At 42.7% G+C, this 16,988-nt stretch overlaps 1 protein-coding gene across 1 annotated transcript in view; it reads left to right on the forward strand.

The window, feature by feature from the left end:
* The window catches only part of LOC125307080 (transient receptor potential cation channel subfamily M member 1-like), a 193,947-nt gene that overhangs the window by 67,621 nt on the left and 109,338 nt on the right, over window positions 1-16,988 (forward strand). The window contains exons 12-14 of the mRNA XM_048262850.1: window positions 430-564; window positions 2,034-2,084; window positions 3,798-3,938. Coding sequence (XP_048118807.1) covers window positions 430-564; window positions 2,034-2,084; window positions 3,798-3,938 — 327 coding nt within the window. The remainder of the gene's footprint in view (window positions 1-429; window positions 565-2,033; window positions 2,085-3,797; window positions 3,939-16,988) is intronic.

A 16,988-nucleotide genomic window follows, 5' to 3' on the forward strand; every position in this document is an offset into this window, starting at 1 on the left:
AAATACGCACACAGGATTGTGTTCCAAGCATGCTGAGGATACACACACAGGCATCTTTGGTAGAATTTGAAAGATTTGAAAGAGGATCCGATGACATGCAGTACCTTCATTGAAAAAGGAGCCTTCCTTGACTTTGAGAAACGTCCTGATGAACTGAAGATCTAGTACTTGCAGTTTAGGGTTTTTGCATGGCGTTGCTTTTTCTAAGGTTAAGGCATTTTAGAGAATCATGAATAAGGTAGTTTTGAAATGTCTGTACTGTCGTATTGAAAGGAAAATTAATCTTGGAGTTACTAATGACCAGTTTGGTGGAGGAGTTCAAATGAAATATGTAATAAAATATTAGTTCAATATTTGAACACTTGTTTAATCTAATTCACATACATGTGGCTCTCCCTTTCACTGTGTGTCTGTATATGGTTGCTTTAGGTAAATTCTCTGGAGCAAGCCATGATGGATGCATTGGTGTTTGACAGAGTGGATTTTGTTAAACTGCTTATTGAGAATGGAGTGAACATCCATCACTTTCTCACTATACCACGCCTGGAGGAGCTCTATAATACGGTGATAAAGACTGCACATATTCTCATTCTTCCTGCTATGCCATGATAACATGTGAAGCTCATCAGTTTGGGATCTCTGGCTGACACCATTATATTTGAGATTGGCTTGGAGATTTCATGTTAATACATGACCTGTATAGCACATAACACTTATAATGTTTATGTAAGGAATAACGGCCGCCGAGGTGTCCTGTTATACGGAATTAATGGACGAGGGCGAGGGGCAAAGAACTCCCCGACGCGCAGCGGCCCTGTCAGGACTTATTTTCCTAATAATGACCGGTGTTTTATACATTATCCCTTACATAAACATTAACATGAAATCACAGTCTATAGTACTAAAGTGTTATGTGTTATACAGGTCATGTATAAGTTATATGACACAATTTACTGCTTTAATTTCCCTCTTTGATGTTATTCGTTCATTCATTTTGCTACCATAACTTCCAAAACATGCAACCACAAGTTGAAACTTGACCTCTCTGCTCTGCGCAGAAATAACATGAAAAATGAAAACACAAAAATATTACAATCTTTATTGAACACTTAAAACATCCACACTGCTGATGGGAAAAGTAAGTAAACCTTTGGAATTAATAACTGGTTGTAATAACTGGCAGTAATAAGCTTAACCAAGCACTCCTGGTATCTGTACAATGTTTAGTAGGTACTTTAGCCCATTCTACCTTACAGGATTGCTTCAGTTCAGCCATATTCGTTTGGATATCTGGTGGGAATGGCTCTCTTGAGGTCATGCCACTACATCTCTATTGATTAAGGCTGACTAGGGCACTTCAAACGGCAGATTGTTTTTTTTTAGGAGGAACATTGTGATCAAAGCTGTCTTGGGAACTGGAAAGCTTGTTCTTCAGAATCAGAATCAGCTTTATTGGCCAGGTTTGCGTAAACAAACAAGGAATTTGACTCTGGTTAGAGTACCGAGGCAGCTATCTGCGGCGCCATAATGATATTTCTCTTACTGGTCTTGGAAGCATTGGTGCCCTTTTTTGTGCCATACAGTGTTGTATTTTCTTTCCAAATAATTAAATCTATGTGTCATTAGTCTACAAACCATTTATCCAGTACCATCTATCAAAGTGCTTTTTGGCAATCTTTTACTGCTTTACTGCTTTTTTTTTCTGGAGTTGTATCCTGGCACATTGCAGCATACGGCACAATGTAAGTGCCATTGCTAGTTTGTGACCATCACAGTTATCATAGCATCTTGTCCGACGCGGGCATTGTTTAAATAGCAAATCAACTTGCACCCGTATGAGCACATATAGGTGTGTCAGTGAAAAGGCAAAGTGTGGTCAGGGACAGGGGCACATTTTTTTCCCATCAGAAGATACACCACATGAACAGCAAACTCAAAATGTCCAAGTACCGGTAGCTCTTACCACATGTCGATAAATAGGTAGGTTGGTAGATAGATGGCTTTATTGATGCTTCATCCGTTTCATTTTTTAGAGACTCGGGCCTACAAACACCTTGCATTTTGTGGTCAGAGATGTGAAAAAGGTAATTATACTTGTTTTCAATTGTTTTCATGCATGCTCGACAGTGAAACATTCGTGAGTATGATCACAAATGATGTAGCTAAAGCGGTTGTGAACTGTTCTGAACTCCTCATTTCCACAATGTAAATTTAATGCTCAACACAACCATTGTGATTAGATGGCAGTTGCTGCCCTGTCTCTTTCAGTTACATTAATTGATTAATTGATTGATTGATACTTTTAAAAGAAATCAAACAAAAGGCAATTTCTCGCACATTCTTACAAAGTTATCAAAGATAAATACAATTGGCTGTACTGACAAAGGGTGGCCAGTCTGCATTTTTTTAAAATCTTTGATTTTATTTTACATAAACTACAGCGAAATTCGCTGTGATGTGCCTGAATCTTAAGACAGTAATACATAATCAAACACATAGTTCCGATCATACACTACATGTAAAAGACAGTAATAAATAGTGAAAAAACCCACTTGAACGTAACATTCAATGGGATGAAAATAAAACAATTTGTCCACCTGCCACTGTGGCTGGAAGATTCCAAAATCTACCAGCCACTCAACTTTTTTACTAGCCACTAAATATACGGTATTAAATGTTTATATCATGACCACTCATCAATATTATTGCAAAGTGTTTTTCTCTAAACTTACAGTACCACCTATGTTGGACAGAAGTCATAGTTGGCTTGTCCTCCAAGCACAGTAGCAACAAAACTTTAGGTCAATAGAACAGCATTCATATACCATATTGTCATAAACTGTCGCTCATTTAAGACGCAATCCATTGGTATGAGTTCTGGAGCTATCCAACGTGATCTAACTATACTAGGGCTGCAGCTATCGATTCTTTTTGGAATCAAGTATTGTAGCGATTATTTAATTGATTAATCAAGTAATTGGATAAAGAAATATTTTTCATCATTAAATGCAATTTATTAATATGCACAACAATGTCATGATGTAAACTAGTCACTTCAAAGTAAATGAATATTTCTGTTTTATGTAGATTTGTGCATCTGCAGCATTTACCATTACTACCAAATAACCTCCCTTACAAAAAATAACTGCAGTTATTTCGAAGTATAGTGCAGTTATATGACAATACAGTGCAGAACTTTAGTATTTTCATATCCAAAATACTGCATACCTGCAGTAAAGTACAGTATACTATGCAGTACAATGCAGTTTGTTTGTGTCCAACATACTGTATTTCCTGCATAAGAACTGCAAATGTGTGTGTGTGTATGTGTGTGTGTGTGTGTGTGTGTGTTTGTGTGTGCACACGAGACAGAGGGAGACAGAGAGGGAGACAGAGATGAGCCATAGGCAATGTGTGATTTGAATTAACCATGATCTATAGAGATTAATCACAGATCCTAGATTATTGGAGCATTATTATCCTTGAAAATCTTCCTCTATGGATGGAATTTCACCAAATTTGATGTGTGTTCAAAGAATGTGGTAGTGATGGAGGGGGAAGTGATAGCATATTGTAACACTCTTGTCTTTATTTCTTTATGATTGTGACACTACGGAGAGGCCAATATGCATAACATTTTCTTATTTATTTCTTGGTTAACGAATGAAAAAAAAAAAAACAATGTAATCTTTTAAAGTAGTAAATTGTCCTAAACAATTGAAATATCCTGCAAATAGATTTCTGTTTTCCTTAATGTTGGATTAAATGTTCAGTCATTTGTCTATTTATTTTTACAGGGAAACCTCCCTCCAGATTATCAAATAACTCTCATTGACATTGGATTGGTCCTGGAGTTCCTGATGGGAGGAGCATATCGTTGTCACTATACCCGTAAAAGTTTCCGTACCCTCTACAACAATCTCTATGGCCTGAAACGGGTAAGTCTACTTAAACATTTCAATTGTAATATGCATTAGTCAGACGTGCCAGCTTCCAATGTGCACAGACCTGCTGACACAGGTTTAGGAAATTATATGGTATTAATGGTGCGTTCATGGGCACGGGAAAGCCCTTTTCCCAGTGAAAACATTATCATTCACTTCATGTGGGAATAAGAGGTGGGCAACTGGGGCTAGATTTTGCTAGGGCTCGTCGTCACCTTTGTCATCATGTTGTAGTTCGTTTGTAGTCCATGTGGCCTTTCACGTCCAACAGTTTTAATGTGAACTTGGGAATTTGCCGTTTTTATCACTTGAAAGCTGCATATCCTTCTTTCACAAGCGTCTTACACCATATTCTTAAGCATATACAGTTGTTTATTTAAGATTAGTGAGCACATGTTTTAACCTTTGTTGTGACATCCATGTTGTTTACCCATTCCGACGGCAAAGCACATGAACACTTGCAGTGGGAAAAACAACCTAATCACGGGGGAGGTCCCTGATATTCCATATTACATTTTTATTCAGTTTGTTCATTTCAGTTTGCATGGGGAATCAAAACTTTTTTTTTTTTAACAAAAAATAATCTTTTTGTGCACAATCTGTGTTACAATTTGTACCCAATGTATACCCACCCACCATTATGAATTCAGGGGTTGTTTAAGTTCTGATTTCAGTGGACAATTCGGTTTTAACATTTCAATGGTAATCACCCACACCACCCTAACATATGAAGACTCCTTTTAAAGTTATTGCACACCTGAAATCTCTCCATGATCTGACAAATAAGGTAATGCACAGTCCTGCTCAGTCATGCATGCCACAAAATTTTCAGCGCTATTATAAGGCAGTAGCCTACGGAGGAGAAAAGGCCTGTGAGCTAAAGCAATTGTTTTACAGTCCTTGAACAATCATGCAAGAACCGTATTTGATGAACATAGAATGGTCACAGAACTTTTGCAAAGATATGCTTCCATTGGCTACACCAGACGAGCAAGTTTTTCCCCCTTTATGTCTATGCGTGCGAGCAGCGTGTATGCGCTCCGCTTCCGTTGTAAGGCATCACCAATATCAATTTAATGTTACAGATGTATGGCTACATACACTCTTAAAATGGTTCTGGTCTAGACTAGCCTGGCCTTGCCTTCCTACGTACTTCCGCTCGATTTTCATCTCCCTCCACAACTCCATCTGGGATTCCGGCCATTGGCCTCACTCGCATGAGCAATTTGACCCCGAGCCAATCAGCGAGCAGGAGGCGGGAGTTGTGAGAGACGACGTTGAGATTCTGCGCTGTGTTTGAATTGTAGTCCTCGAGGAGTTGGCAATGGCGGAAGTTAACGCTTCCAAATATTCAGGAATTGAAGTCCGAACAAAAGGAGTGTTTAACACATTTTATTTCGGGCAAAGATGTCGTGGCCCTACTCCCTACGGGATTTGGGAAGTTTGATTTGTAGTTTGGAGTTTGATTTGTATCGCGCAGTAGCCTCGATATTAAATTACAGCATGTGTGGCAGACCTGGTATGAACGAAGCGGCATGTTTACAATGATCACATCTAGCTTTGACAATTGTGATGATATTGTAGCGCCGAGGCTATTTGCCCCCGTGGTGGGCTTTCCCGTGTTCCCCTGTGTCTTCTGTTTTCCCGGCGTGTGTGCGCGCGAGTGTGTGTGTGTGTGCGCGCGCGAGAGTGTTTGTGTCTCCCTCTCCCTCCTGTGTCATAGAATGTGTTAATTAGTCCATGGGCCAGAGCAGAAGTTGGTATCACCAAAGGTGGCAAAATCTAGCAATGATTTTCATAATCCTCTATGTCTGAGAGATATGTTTTGGTATGATAACCTTTTCTAAGTGGTAGCGTAGTTATATTTTTACTGGCTTTTATACCCATACCCAGTACAATTCAGAATACATGCCTATGTGTAGGTATAGGTGTATGCAAGTGTGTGGGATGATGCGATATGTCTTAATCTATGTTATATCATATGTAGATGGCATTGGCTTTTAGAAAATATACAGTTTAAATGGATAATTTAGCTTTCCATAAATTACATAGGCTAAAATGTATCAGTCATACACTTTTTCACCTTTATAATATAGGATTAGATAGAGACAAAAGACTAAAAGTGGGTGGGTCAAATCCAAACTCTTGCTATATCACATCTAGAGAGTATGGGCTTTTAGAAAATATATGGGTTAGATAGCTGAATACACTTTACACAGCTATTTTAGACCCATAACTAATAGCTGTCCATTGAAAATCAATGCATTTCAATGTAATGCAAAATACATTACAGAAGTAGGCCTAAGGTATAGTGGTATGGAGGAAGTTGGGAGATGTCTCAATGCACATTATATCACATCTAGAATATATAGACTTCTCAGAAAAATATATTTTAGGGTAATTAATCTGTTTTCCTTAATGATACCAGAACTATAATGATCGGACATGCCATGATATTTCAATTCTAAAGAGAATGCATGTAGAGCTTGCATAACTATTAGGCCTAAATTCTGTTTTTTCAATTTGTCTAGAACTAGATTTGTTTTCTGAACATTCTACAGTACAAATATAAACTGCCAACTTTAGAGTGTGTTGGTCAGTGTTGCCAGATTGATTGGGCTTCTTTTGACTTCGACGGGCAGAGGGAAATAAGCTTTAGGCGGGCAAATAAAATTTTGAGTTGAATGGTTCTCTATAACAAAATCGTTGTTGGGGCGTTTTTTTGCTGAAGAGGGCGGGTTTTTGAGCGTGATTGGGCGGAAATCACTAAACCCAATCTGGCAACACTGGTGTTGGTGTTTGCTGGGCCACAGGGCCAGTATGTGGATGGAAGCAGTTTAGTTAGGCTATAGAACAAAAATGGCTGTTGTAGTGTCAAAAACAGATTACAAGGTGAGTCCTGTTTATTTTTATTTGTGTTATGATTCAGATGTGTGAGAATGAGTAAGGATATGACCAATGACTAGGCTACTTGTGAAAGACTATATGTATAATAACCCAACCGGCCCAAGTAAGGTACTAACATCATTATCAAGCAATGATGTCTGCTGTAAACTGTAGACTTCCCCAATTTGTGTGTGAACAAAAGAAAGGACAAAAAAATAATATACAGAGATGTAGCCTATGTGTGAGAGAGCAGTTTCAGTTGGTAGGCTAACTGAATTTACTGTATTTGAATTGGGAATTTTGAGTGGCAGAATACTGATGATGCACAGTCAAGCCACTGCACTCTCACTCTCTCTCTTCCTCACATACACACACACATACTTTACATACACAAGCATGTTCTCTCCCTTACATACACACACACACTCTCACACTCTCTCTCTCACACACTCTCTCTCTCTCTCTCTCTCTCTCACTCACTCACTCACACACACACACACACACACACACACACACACACACACACACACACTTCATATATTCCCTCTGTCTCTCTCTCACACACACAGTCACACACACTTGCTGAGTAGGAAAAGGCCTCATTTTAGCACATCATTCCTGATATCTCTGTTGCTTTCAAATTGTTGTACATCCCAGAATAGAAAAGCATGGCAGAAGTAGTGGTATTCAGGAGGAGAGTTTAATACATTGTTCAGATGATAAACCTTGTGGCATCCTTGATCTTGCCATCCTTGATCTTACCTTGATCTTGCCATCCTTGATCTTGCTAAAGGTCTCCCTGAGAGTAGAATACCATCCATATTGTATCACAGAAAATGCCGTAGCATCTTTACTATGAAGAAACTTCTTGACAAGATCCTTGCAAAAGTTTTTTTAGAAATGTTGGCCAACTGAAAAATATGAACATGAAAAGTATGAGCATACAGCACTCAATACTCAGTTGGGGCTCATTTTGCCTGAATTACAATGTGGCATGGCATGGAGTCGATCAGTCTGTGGTACTGCTCAGGTGTTATGAGAGCCCAGGTTGCTCTGATAGTGGCCTTCAGCTCTTCTGCATTGTTGGGTATGGCGTATCACATCTTCCTCTTCACAATACCCCATAGATTTTCTATGGGGTTAAGGTCAGACGAGTTTGCTGGCCAATTAAGATACCATGGTCCTTAAACCAGGTACTGGTAGCTTTGGCACTGTGTGCAGGTACCAAGTCCTGTTGGAAAATTAAATCTGCATCTCCATAAAGCTGGTCAGCATGAAGCAAGCATGAAGTGCTCTAAAACTTCCTGGTAGCAACGTGGATTCTGTGCCTCTCTTCTCTTCCTCCAGACTCTGGGACCTTGATTTCCAAAGGAAATGCAAAATTTACTTTCATCAGAGAACATAACTTTGGACCACTTAGCAGCAGTCCAGTCCTTTTTGTCTTTAGCCCAGGTGAGACGCTTCTGATGCTGTCTCTTGTTCAAGAGTGCAGTGGCTGCAGTGGCTTGACACAAGGAATGCGACAGCTGAAACCCATGTCTTGCATACGTCTGTGCGTGGTGGTTCTTGAAGCACTGACTCCAGCTGCAGTCCACTCTTTGTGAATCTCCCCCACATTTTTGAATGGGTCTTGGACACAGAGCTCTGTGAACAGCCAGCCTCTTTAGCAATGACCTTTTGTGTCTTGCCCTCCTTGTGCAAGGTGTCAATGATCGTCTTTTGGACAACTGTCAAGTCAGCAGTCTTCCCCATAGCCTACAGAACTAGACTGAGAGACCATTTAAACGGACACCAGGCAAGCCTGATGCTTTTTCTCTACGAAACTCCCCCTCGCTCGGTCTGAAGCTTTTTTCCTTTTCTTTGCGTATTCCGTCAAGGGTTTTTGCTGCTTCTTCGCTGGCCATTATACACACGTTTGCAACAATCTCTAGCGTTTCGTTAGCCTGCCTCAGTGCTGTAAACTGATCCTGCTTCGGTCGGTGGGTAGGATACACCGAACTTGCAAGTGGGATATTCTTCCTACAGGCAGTAGGGGCGGGCGAGAGAGCCTTCATTCGCCCCATAATGAGTCATTTAACCATATACCGACTTACGAAGATGATTAATTAACATGAAAATGTTGCCTGGTGTCCCTTTAAATGCCTTTGCAGGTGTTTTGAGTTAATTAGCTGATTAGAGTGTGCACCAGGTGTCTTCAATATTGAACCTTTTCACAATATTCTAATTTTCTGAGATACTGAATTTGGGGTTTTCATTAGTTGTCAGTTATAATCATCAAAATTAAAAGAAATAAACACTTGAAAAATATCATGTGTGGAATAAATGTATACATTATACAAGTTTCACTTTTTTGAACGGAATTACTGAAATAAATCAACTTTTTCATGATATTCTAATTATATGACCAGGACCTGTATTTTGTGACAAATGTAGCAAGTATTTGAAAGATCAAAGGACAAAAGAATAGAATAGAATAGAAGCTTTATTTGTCATTTATTTGAGTATCAACACAACGAGAGTCTAACAAAATGCACAGAGTTAAGAGCTGATGACAAAATCAGAAGAGCAGCCGTCAGGAAAGGTGACAAAAGAGTACTATCCATAGCCAGTCGTGACTTAGTAGCAGCAGAAGGCCATTACCATAGATCCTGCTACAGGGCGTACACAAAGGAAGATTCAGACATAGTTTCATCTTTGTCTAACTTGGCCTGCAAATGTGTACGGACCTGCAAACTTCCTGACTGCTCCTGCCTTTCAAACTAATTAAAGTGCACAGAATTGTGTAGGTTACAAACTTGTAGCAATCAGATGGAGGAAGAGGAGGATGAGGAGAACATAAATGCCAGTCTGGATGAATATAATGATAGTGATGAAGATTAAAAAAATATTTTTTAATCCTCATTAATCTTGTCTTCAAATGTTTGAGCACATCCACATAAATTCCACTGTAGCCTAAAGTTGTTTATTTTTGCAGCCAAGACATTATGGTCTCTATCAAAGCCAAACATGCCTTTCAGCCATTTAATCTATATATTTTCTAAAAGCCCATGCTCTCTAGATGTCACAAAACATGAGTTTGAACTTGATTCACCCTTTTCCATCCTTTTGCATGTATATATTAATGTATTATATAGGCGAAAATGTGTACATTTTATTTAATTTAGCCTGCATCATTAATGAAAAATTAAATCATCCATTTAAATTTTATATTTTCTACAAGCCTATGTCATCTAGATGTGATATAACATGGATTAAGACACGTCCCACCTTCCTCCAGACTTTGAGGCACCCACATCTGTACATAGGCTTGTATTGTATAATTCACGGGTGTCCTGCTTCCTTATGTTGGAATATGCGAAAATGAACCGAAATCGAAGGGATACCTTCTTATATGTGATTTCTGCAACAATGGTAGGCTAGCCTACTGGAAACGTTTAGATATTCTGTTATTTTCTGCTGTTGGTTAAATAGACTGTAAAGACAGCTCCTATAAACCTTACAAGAGCCGTCCTTACCGCACCCGGAACTTCACACGCCCCTACTCAACCTAAATAGCTAAGTATCTGTCTAGGGATGACTAAACTAAGGTGTAGTGTATTGACGTGGAAAATGGCATATGTATGAGTCTAGTGGTGTATGCAGCCAGGGAGAAAACAGCGTGAGGCTTACCTGTCGGGGCCGGCCCTGTCTTAGCCCGATGGCGGCCAGCACAAACAGTGGTAGGTTAGTTCACGGAAGCTGTGAAAACAGCCTCTACTCGATGATGGTCGGTATAGATTTAAACTACGCGCTTCAGCGATGTAGCCCCACAAGCGTCCTCTCACGTCAGTCGACGTTGGGGTTGTGTCAGAGAGCCAGCAAGCCCCCATGCATCTGCTTATCTTCTCTCACAGCAAACACAGGTGCATGCCAACACACTGCCCCCTGACACATGGGATGTGGAAGTGTTTTGTGTCGTGTCTACTCTAAAGCACTAGACCATTTCCTAACATCCTTCCCCCCTCAAAAAAAAAAAAAAACACCACCATGCAGGCTACACCCTTCAACTTCTCTAATTTTACACTTTTTATGAAATTTTCCCAAAATTTTATGTTGTTTTTTTTTTTCAAATTTTCTCTAAAAATCACTGATACCATGCCGACAGATCTGTTTGAACAGTCAAAGGCAACCAACAAAATTAAACTATATACCCGATATTCCCCACACACTCAGGTGTCGTCTCTTGGATGCAGCCTCGACAGTGCATCCGCCACCACATTGCAACGGCCAGCCACGTGTTTCACTACCAGGCTATACGGTTGGAGCTCCAGACTCCACCGGAACACTCTCTGGTTTGCAGTCTTGAATTTGGCCAGAAAGGTAAGCGGATTATGGTCTGTGTAGACCACCACATCCCCACTGGAACTGGACAGATATATTTCAAAGTGCTGAACGGCTAGCACTAAAGCCAGTGCCTCCTTCTCAACAGTTGAATAAGCCCTTTGATGTTTATTTAGCTTCCTGGAAAAGTATGCCACGGGCTTGTCTAACCCGGCTACGTCAGCTTGCAGTAGCACCGCTCCGATGCCGACATCACATGCATCGACTGCCAGTTTAAACAGTGCCCCAAAATCCGGCGCTGCTAATACGGGTTCACAAGCCAAAATGCCTGTTCCGCCGTGACGTCGGAACAGGCAGATCAAGGATGGCTTTGACTTTAGCCTCCCTAGGCAACACTTTCCCCCCTCCAACCAGGTGGCCCAGGTAAGTAACTTGCCCTTTCCCAATCTCACACTTTGGGAGGTTAGCTACTAACCCGGCCTCCTCCAAGCATAGCAAGAGCTGATGCAGATGCTCTAAATGGTCAAGCCATGTTTCACTATGTACCACCACATCGTCTATATACACCACAACATTACTAAGGCCAGCGGTCACTCTCCCCATCAACCTTTGGAACGAGGCAGGAGTGTTTTTCATTCCACGTTACACACATACAAACCCTCAGGGGTTACAAAGGCGGAGATGTCACGAGCCCGGGCAGACAACGGAACCTGCCAATACTGTTTCAGTAGATCCAGTTTCGAAACGAACTTGGCTTGGCCTATACGGTCAATACAATCCTCCAAGCGAGGAATTGGGAACGCATCAGTCCCGAGACTTGATTGACTTTACGATAGTCTATGCACAACCGCAAGGACTGATCAGGCTTCGGGACCAAAACGACTGGAGAACTCCAGTCACTTTGCCCCGGCTCCACAGCACCAATACTTTGCATGTAAGCCAACTCTTCCCTCAAACTGGATAGCTTGACAGGAGACAGCCTATAAGGATGTTGCTTTATAGGGTCTGCCCCACCAACATCAACATCATGAGACACCAAGTTAGTGAGACCTGGACGATCTCTAAAAACCTGAGCAAAATCTGGTCTTCCGACGGCTGTCCGGAGTACTAATCACATAGTTACGGTCACTGACTTTCTTAAGGACACTATATGGACCAACAAATGCTGCACTCAAAGCACCTCCTCTCATGGGCTTGACCTGATCCCCTACTGCAAACGACCGAAACACAGCTCTACGATCATGATATTTTTTCATGCGATCACGAGATGCTCCCAGATTTCCCCGTGCCACCTCACAAGCTGCAGCCAGGCGTTCTTTAAAACAAGACACATACTGTAACAAACTGCCCTGTTCACCTGGGGTCAAAAATTGTTCCTTTACCAACTTCAATGGACCACGAACCTCATGGCCGGTGGAGTCATTGACAGAGTCACGCAGGGCAAAGAGAAGAAAACCTATGGCCTCATCCCAGTCACCAGGGAAGTGGACACAATACGCCTGCAGGGTCTGATGACCGCGTTTAATAGGCCCCTGTGACTGAGGATGGTATGCTGAGGACACAATCTGAGCTATCCCCAGCTCCACCATGGCTTGTTGAAAGACACCCGAGGTAAAGTTTGAGCCACGATCTGATTGAACCTCACTCGGTAAACCAAAACGTGAAAAAAATTGCAGCAATGCATTTACAACTGGTGTTTTAATATTACGTAGAGGCACTGCCTCCGGAAACCGTGTAGTCACGTCCATGATGGTGAGGAGATACTCATTCCCTCTCTTAGTCTTAGGCAATGGGCCCACACAATCAATCTGCACACGTGAGAAAGGCTCAGCCACAATAGGTGGAGGGTGGAGAGGGGCAACAGGAATTCTCTCACTCGGCTTACCAGCCACCTGACACGTGTGACAGGACCGAACAAACTTCACCACATCTTTATGTAGTCTGGCCAATAAAAATGTTTCAAGACCTTTGCATGCGTCTTACGGATTCCTAAGTGTCCAGACATAACAGCCTCATGAGCCAAACGCAACACTACGGAAACAGGGGGGGAGCACTACTTGCTCAATCACTGCCCCAGTCTTCAGTAGCGGGTCGCTCAGGTGGCCTCCACTTCCGCATGAGCACCCCGTTTTGGAGGAAGTATCCCTCTGCCATTATCCTACTCTCCTCAAGGTCTGCAGCAGTCTCTCTGAGACTCAACAGCTCCCCATCTTTTTGCTGGGCATCTATGAGAGCAGCAGGGCTGAACTCACAGCTCAATGGCACGTCCCCAGCAGGCATCAAAGGGGGTGCCTCAACGACCTTAGATACCTTGTTTGCTTGGCTTAACATAGACCGGGTTACTGCACAGGCGGGGAAAATGTTAGGGAACTGAGCCTCAAGTGTCTCAAGCTCAGGACTATCACAGGGCTCAGAACAGACTACAGGAGCCACTCGACTCCCCACTATATCATTCTCCAATAAGAGACTGATCCCTTTAACAGGCAACGCAGGCATCACTCCAACCGTGACCAGGCCAGTGACCAAATTTGACTTCAAGAACACCTTATGAAGCGGCACCGCTCCATATTTCCCACCTACACCTTCCACTAACACGGAAGTCTCAAGGAAAGTATTCTCTGGCAGATCTAGCACCCCAGCGAGCAGAAGCGACTGAGCTGCCCCTGTGTCCCTCAGGACGCTTACAGGCATCTCTGCTCCCCCTCAGCCACAGACACCAAGCCTTCTGACACAAAACCCTTAAAGAGAGGATCCGCATCTGGCAACCCCTGCTTTTCAGCCGGTAGGACCAACCCAACTGTTTTGGTGTCCCTGTTATCAGACAGCCCCCTCCTCTGCAACTCAGGGCACCGTGGTTTTATATGCCCGAACAAAATGGCACTTAATGTCATCAAACCGCTGATACCCTTTTACCTGTCCAGCCCTAGGCTGGCCTCTGAAGGAACCAACATCATTGGCACGCTTACTTGGCTCTGTTCTATCCTCAACCTGACTGGGAGGAGTGGAGCGCGACTTCTCTTGCCACCCTCCTCTGTGCACCAATACATAATTATCAGCCAGTTCCGCCGCCTTTGCTACAGTCCGCACCAGTTGGTCATTCAGGTGCACTTCGAGATGACGTGGAACACTAGCTTTAAACTGTTCTAACAGCATTAGCTGCCTTAAGTCCTCAAAAGTATATGCTTCACTGGCACGGAGCCATTTGTCAAACAGCAGCTCTTGTTGGCGGGCCAGTTCGCCATAGGTTTGTCTAGGCTTCAACTTATCCGTGCGAAACTGTTGTCTATAGGCTTCTGGCACCAGCTCAAAAGCTCTCAAGACAGCCTTTTTCACAGCATCATACTCGGTTGCTTCGACAGCACTAAGCGCAATATAAGCCTCTTGGGCCTTGCCAGTGAATCCCCTCCTAACTAAAGTGACCCACTCTTCTCTAGGCCAATCTCTTTCAGTGGCTACACGCTCAAAAGCATCAAAAAACACATCTGCTTGCTCAGGGTAGAACCTCGGCATTAACGCAAAGCATTTATTAAGATCGAACCTGGATTCATGACTCCGCTGCCGCTGATTGTCTTGCTGTTTTATTTTCTCTCTTTCCAGCTCAATCCTCACCAACTCTGTCGCTGCCTCTTCATCATGATGGAGCATTTCCAATTCCTTCGCTTGCTCTCGTTTAGCCGTTTCGGCTTCTAAATCCGCTACGCCAAGACATGGCAACAACAAATTAACCAACTCAATGTTCTTGGCACTATCAGAAACCTCTATTTCCCAAAACGCTGCCAGATTGAGAAGATCAGGCTTTTTGAGCCGAACAAGACGTGCTCGAGTAACATCTTGAGCCATGAACTCCTCCGCATCAAACCCAGGCATCCTTAAATGACACAATATTCCAACACAGAGAAATACACAAACCGTAGCATTTAATCAGCTGAAATACAAGTACCCCGTCTCACTACACAAGACGGCTAATAATGAGTGCACAAACAGGCATAGAGCACAGCCATTAACTCAAACACAAACCTTGCATCTGATTCCAACGCACTCACGCTCACACAGGCCTTAAGCCACACACAAACTCTTATCCACCACTGCACCACCAGCGACACACCGCTAATAGGCTACACCGGCAAACACAGCAAAACGTTAAACAGTTCACAATACACTCATCATGTCCACAGGCTACCAATCAATATCATATAAACACGGCAGTCCAAAACAGCTACAAAGAACAGCTACAAAGAAACAGCTAGCTAGCCACTCCATCCAAATTGTCGCTAACATCAACCGGTTGCAATACCCAGCTGATAACTCGACAACACGCAAGCACAAACCAGCCGTCAAACAAATCCCACCCGCACAAACAATGCGGCTACTCGGCGTGCACACTCCGATAACAATGCTCTTGACAACCAACACAAACGTGAAACACAAACGCTGCAAACTCTCAATAACCGCAAGCTCTGTTATTCGACCGAGTCGACAACAAAACTACGATCCTGGACGAGCCCCGACAATGTAAAGACAGCTCCTATAAACCTTACAAGAGCCGTCCTTACCGCACCCGGAACTTCACACACCCCTACTCAACCTAAATAGCTAAGTATCTGTCTAGGGATGACTAAACTAAGGTGTAGTGTATTGACGTGGAAAATGGCATATGTATGAGTCTAGTGGTGTATGCAGCCAGGGAGAAAACAGCGTGAGGCTTACCTGTCGGGGCCGGCCCTGTCTTAGCCCGATGGCGGCCAGCACAAACAGTGGTAGGTTAGTTCACGGAAGCTGTGAAAACAGCCTCTACTCGATGATGGTCGGTATAGATTTAAACTACGCGCTTCAGCGATGTAGCCCCACAAGCGTCCTCTCGTGTCAGTCGACGTTGGGGTTGTGTCAGAGAGCCAGCAAGCCCCCATGCATCTGCTTATCTTCTCTCACAGCAAACACAGGTGCATGCCAACACACTGCCCCCTGGCACATGGGATGTGGAAGTGTTTTGTGTCGTGTCTACTCTAAAGCACTAGACCATTTCCTAACAGACACACATATAGGGAAAACACTTGATATTGAATTTATGTGCTACAATGCAGGCCTGTTAACTGTATGACAACAGTGGGTTTTTTAAACTACATCATAAGAATTTATTTCGTCAGTCATCATGCTCATTTTAATGAGTAAGAATGAATGTTCTGCTGTATTTATTGCAAACAAAATTCCGCGGTATCTCCCACGAGTCACGTCAGGCAGACTGTAGCCTGCCTGTCCGGGATCAGCGGCTAGCCTCTGAAGATCATGTTGACGTAGAAAGCCAGACAAAGTCAGACGCAGTTGATCTCAAACAAGTCTAATGAGTTCTGATGTGTTTTGATTGGGGGGAGGTGTCCGGGAGGGAATATTTAGGGGTTCAGAGAGGTTAGCGATTGCTAAGGGGAGGGAATAGAATAGGGGGTTCTAAGACGTCTAGTAAGTTTAGTCAGAGTAGAAGTGGATTACATGCGAGTGAGTTGTGTTGCGTTGTGTTGTTGGCCGATGAGTGTGAATGACGAGTGATTGAGACCGTGATTGATCAGCGATCAGTTTGTTGTTTTGTAGTGGACACCTCCTGTTGCCCGTGTACTAGCCTGTACATCTATAGGAAATAAATTACCGGAGTTTTGGAACGATATATCAGCCTCCGCTTTCTCCTAACTTCTCATTGGCGTTAGGCCTACAATATATTATCTTCAACCTTACTGTCGAATAGTAATCTGCTATTAATAGTAATTTCGAATAGTAATTTGCTATTCTTCCACTAACTCTTAAATTTGTATCGCAAAGCCGGCATCGGTCATTTACATCCATGTTGTT

This window comes from Alosa alosa, chromosome 14, assembly GCF_017589495.1.
Source record: "Alosa alosa isolate M-15738 ecotype Scorff River chromosome 14, AALO_Geno_1.1, whole genome shotgun sequence".
In the NCBI taxonomy this organism is placed as follows: domain Eukaryota; kingdom Metazoa; phylum Chordata; class Actinopteri; order Clupeiformes; family Clupeidae; genus Alosa; species Alosa alosa.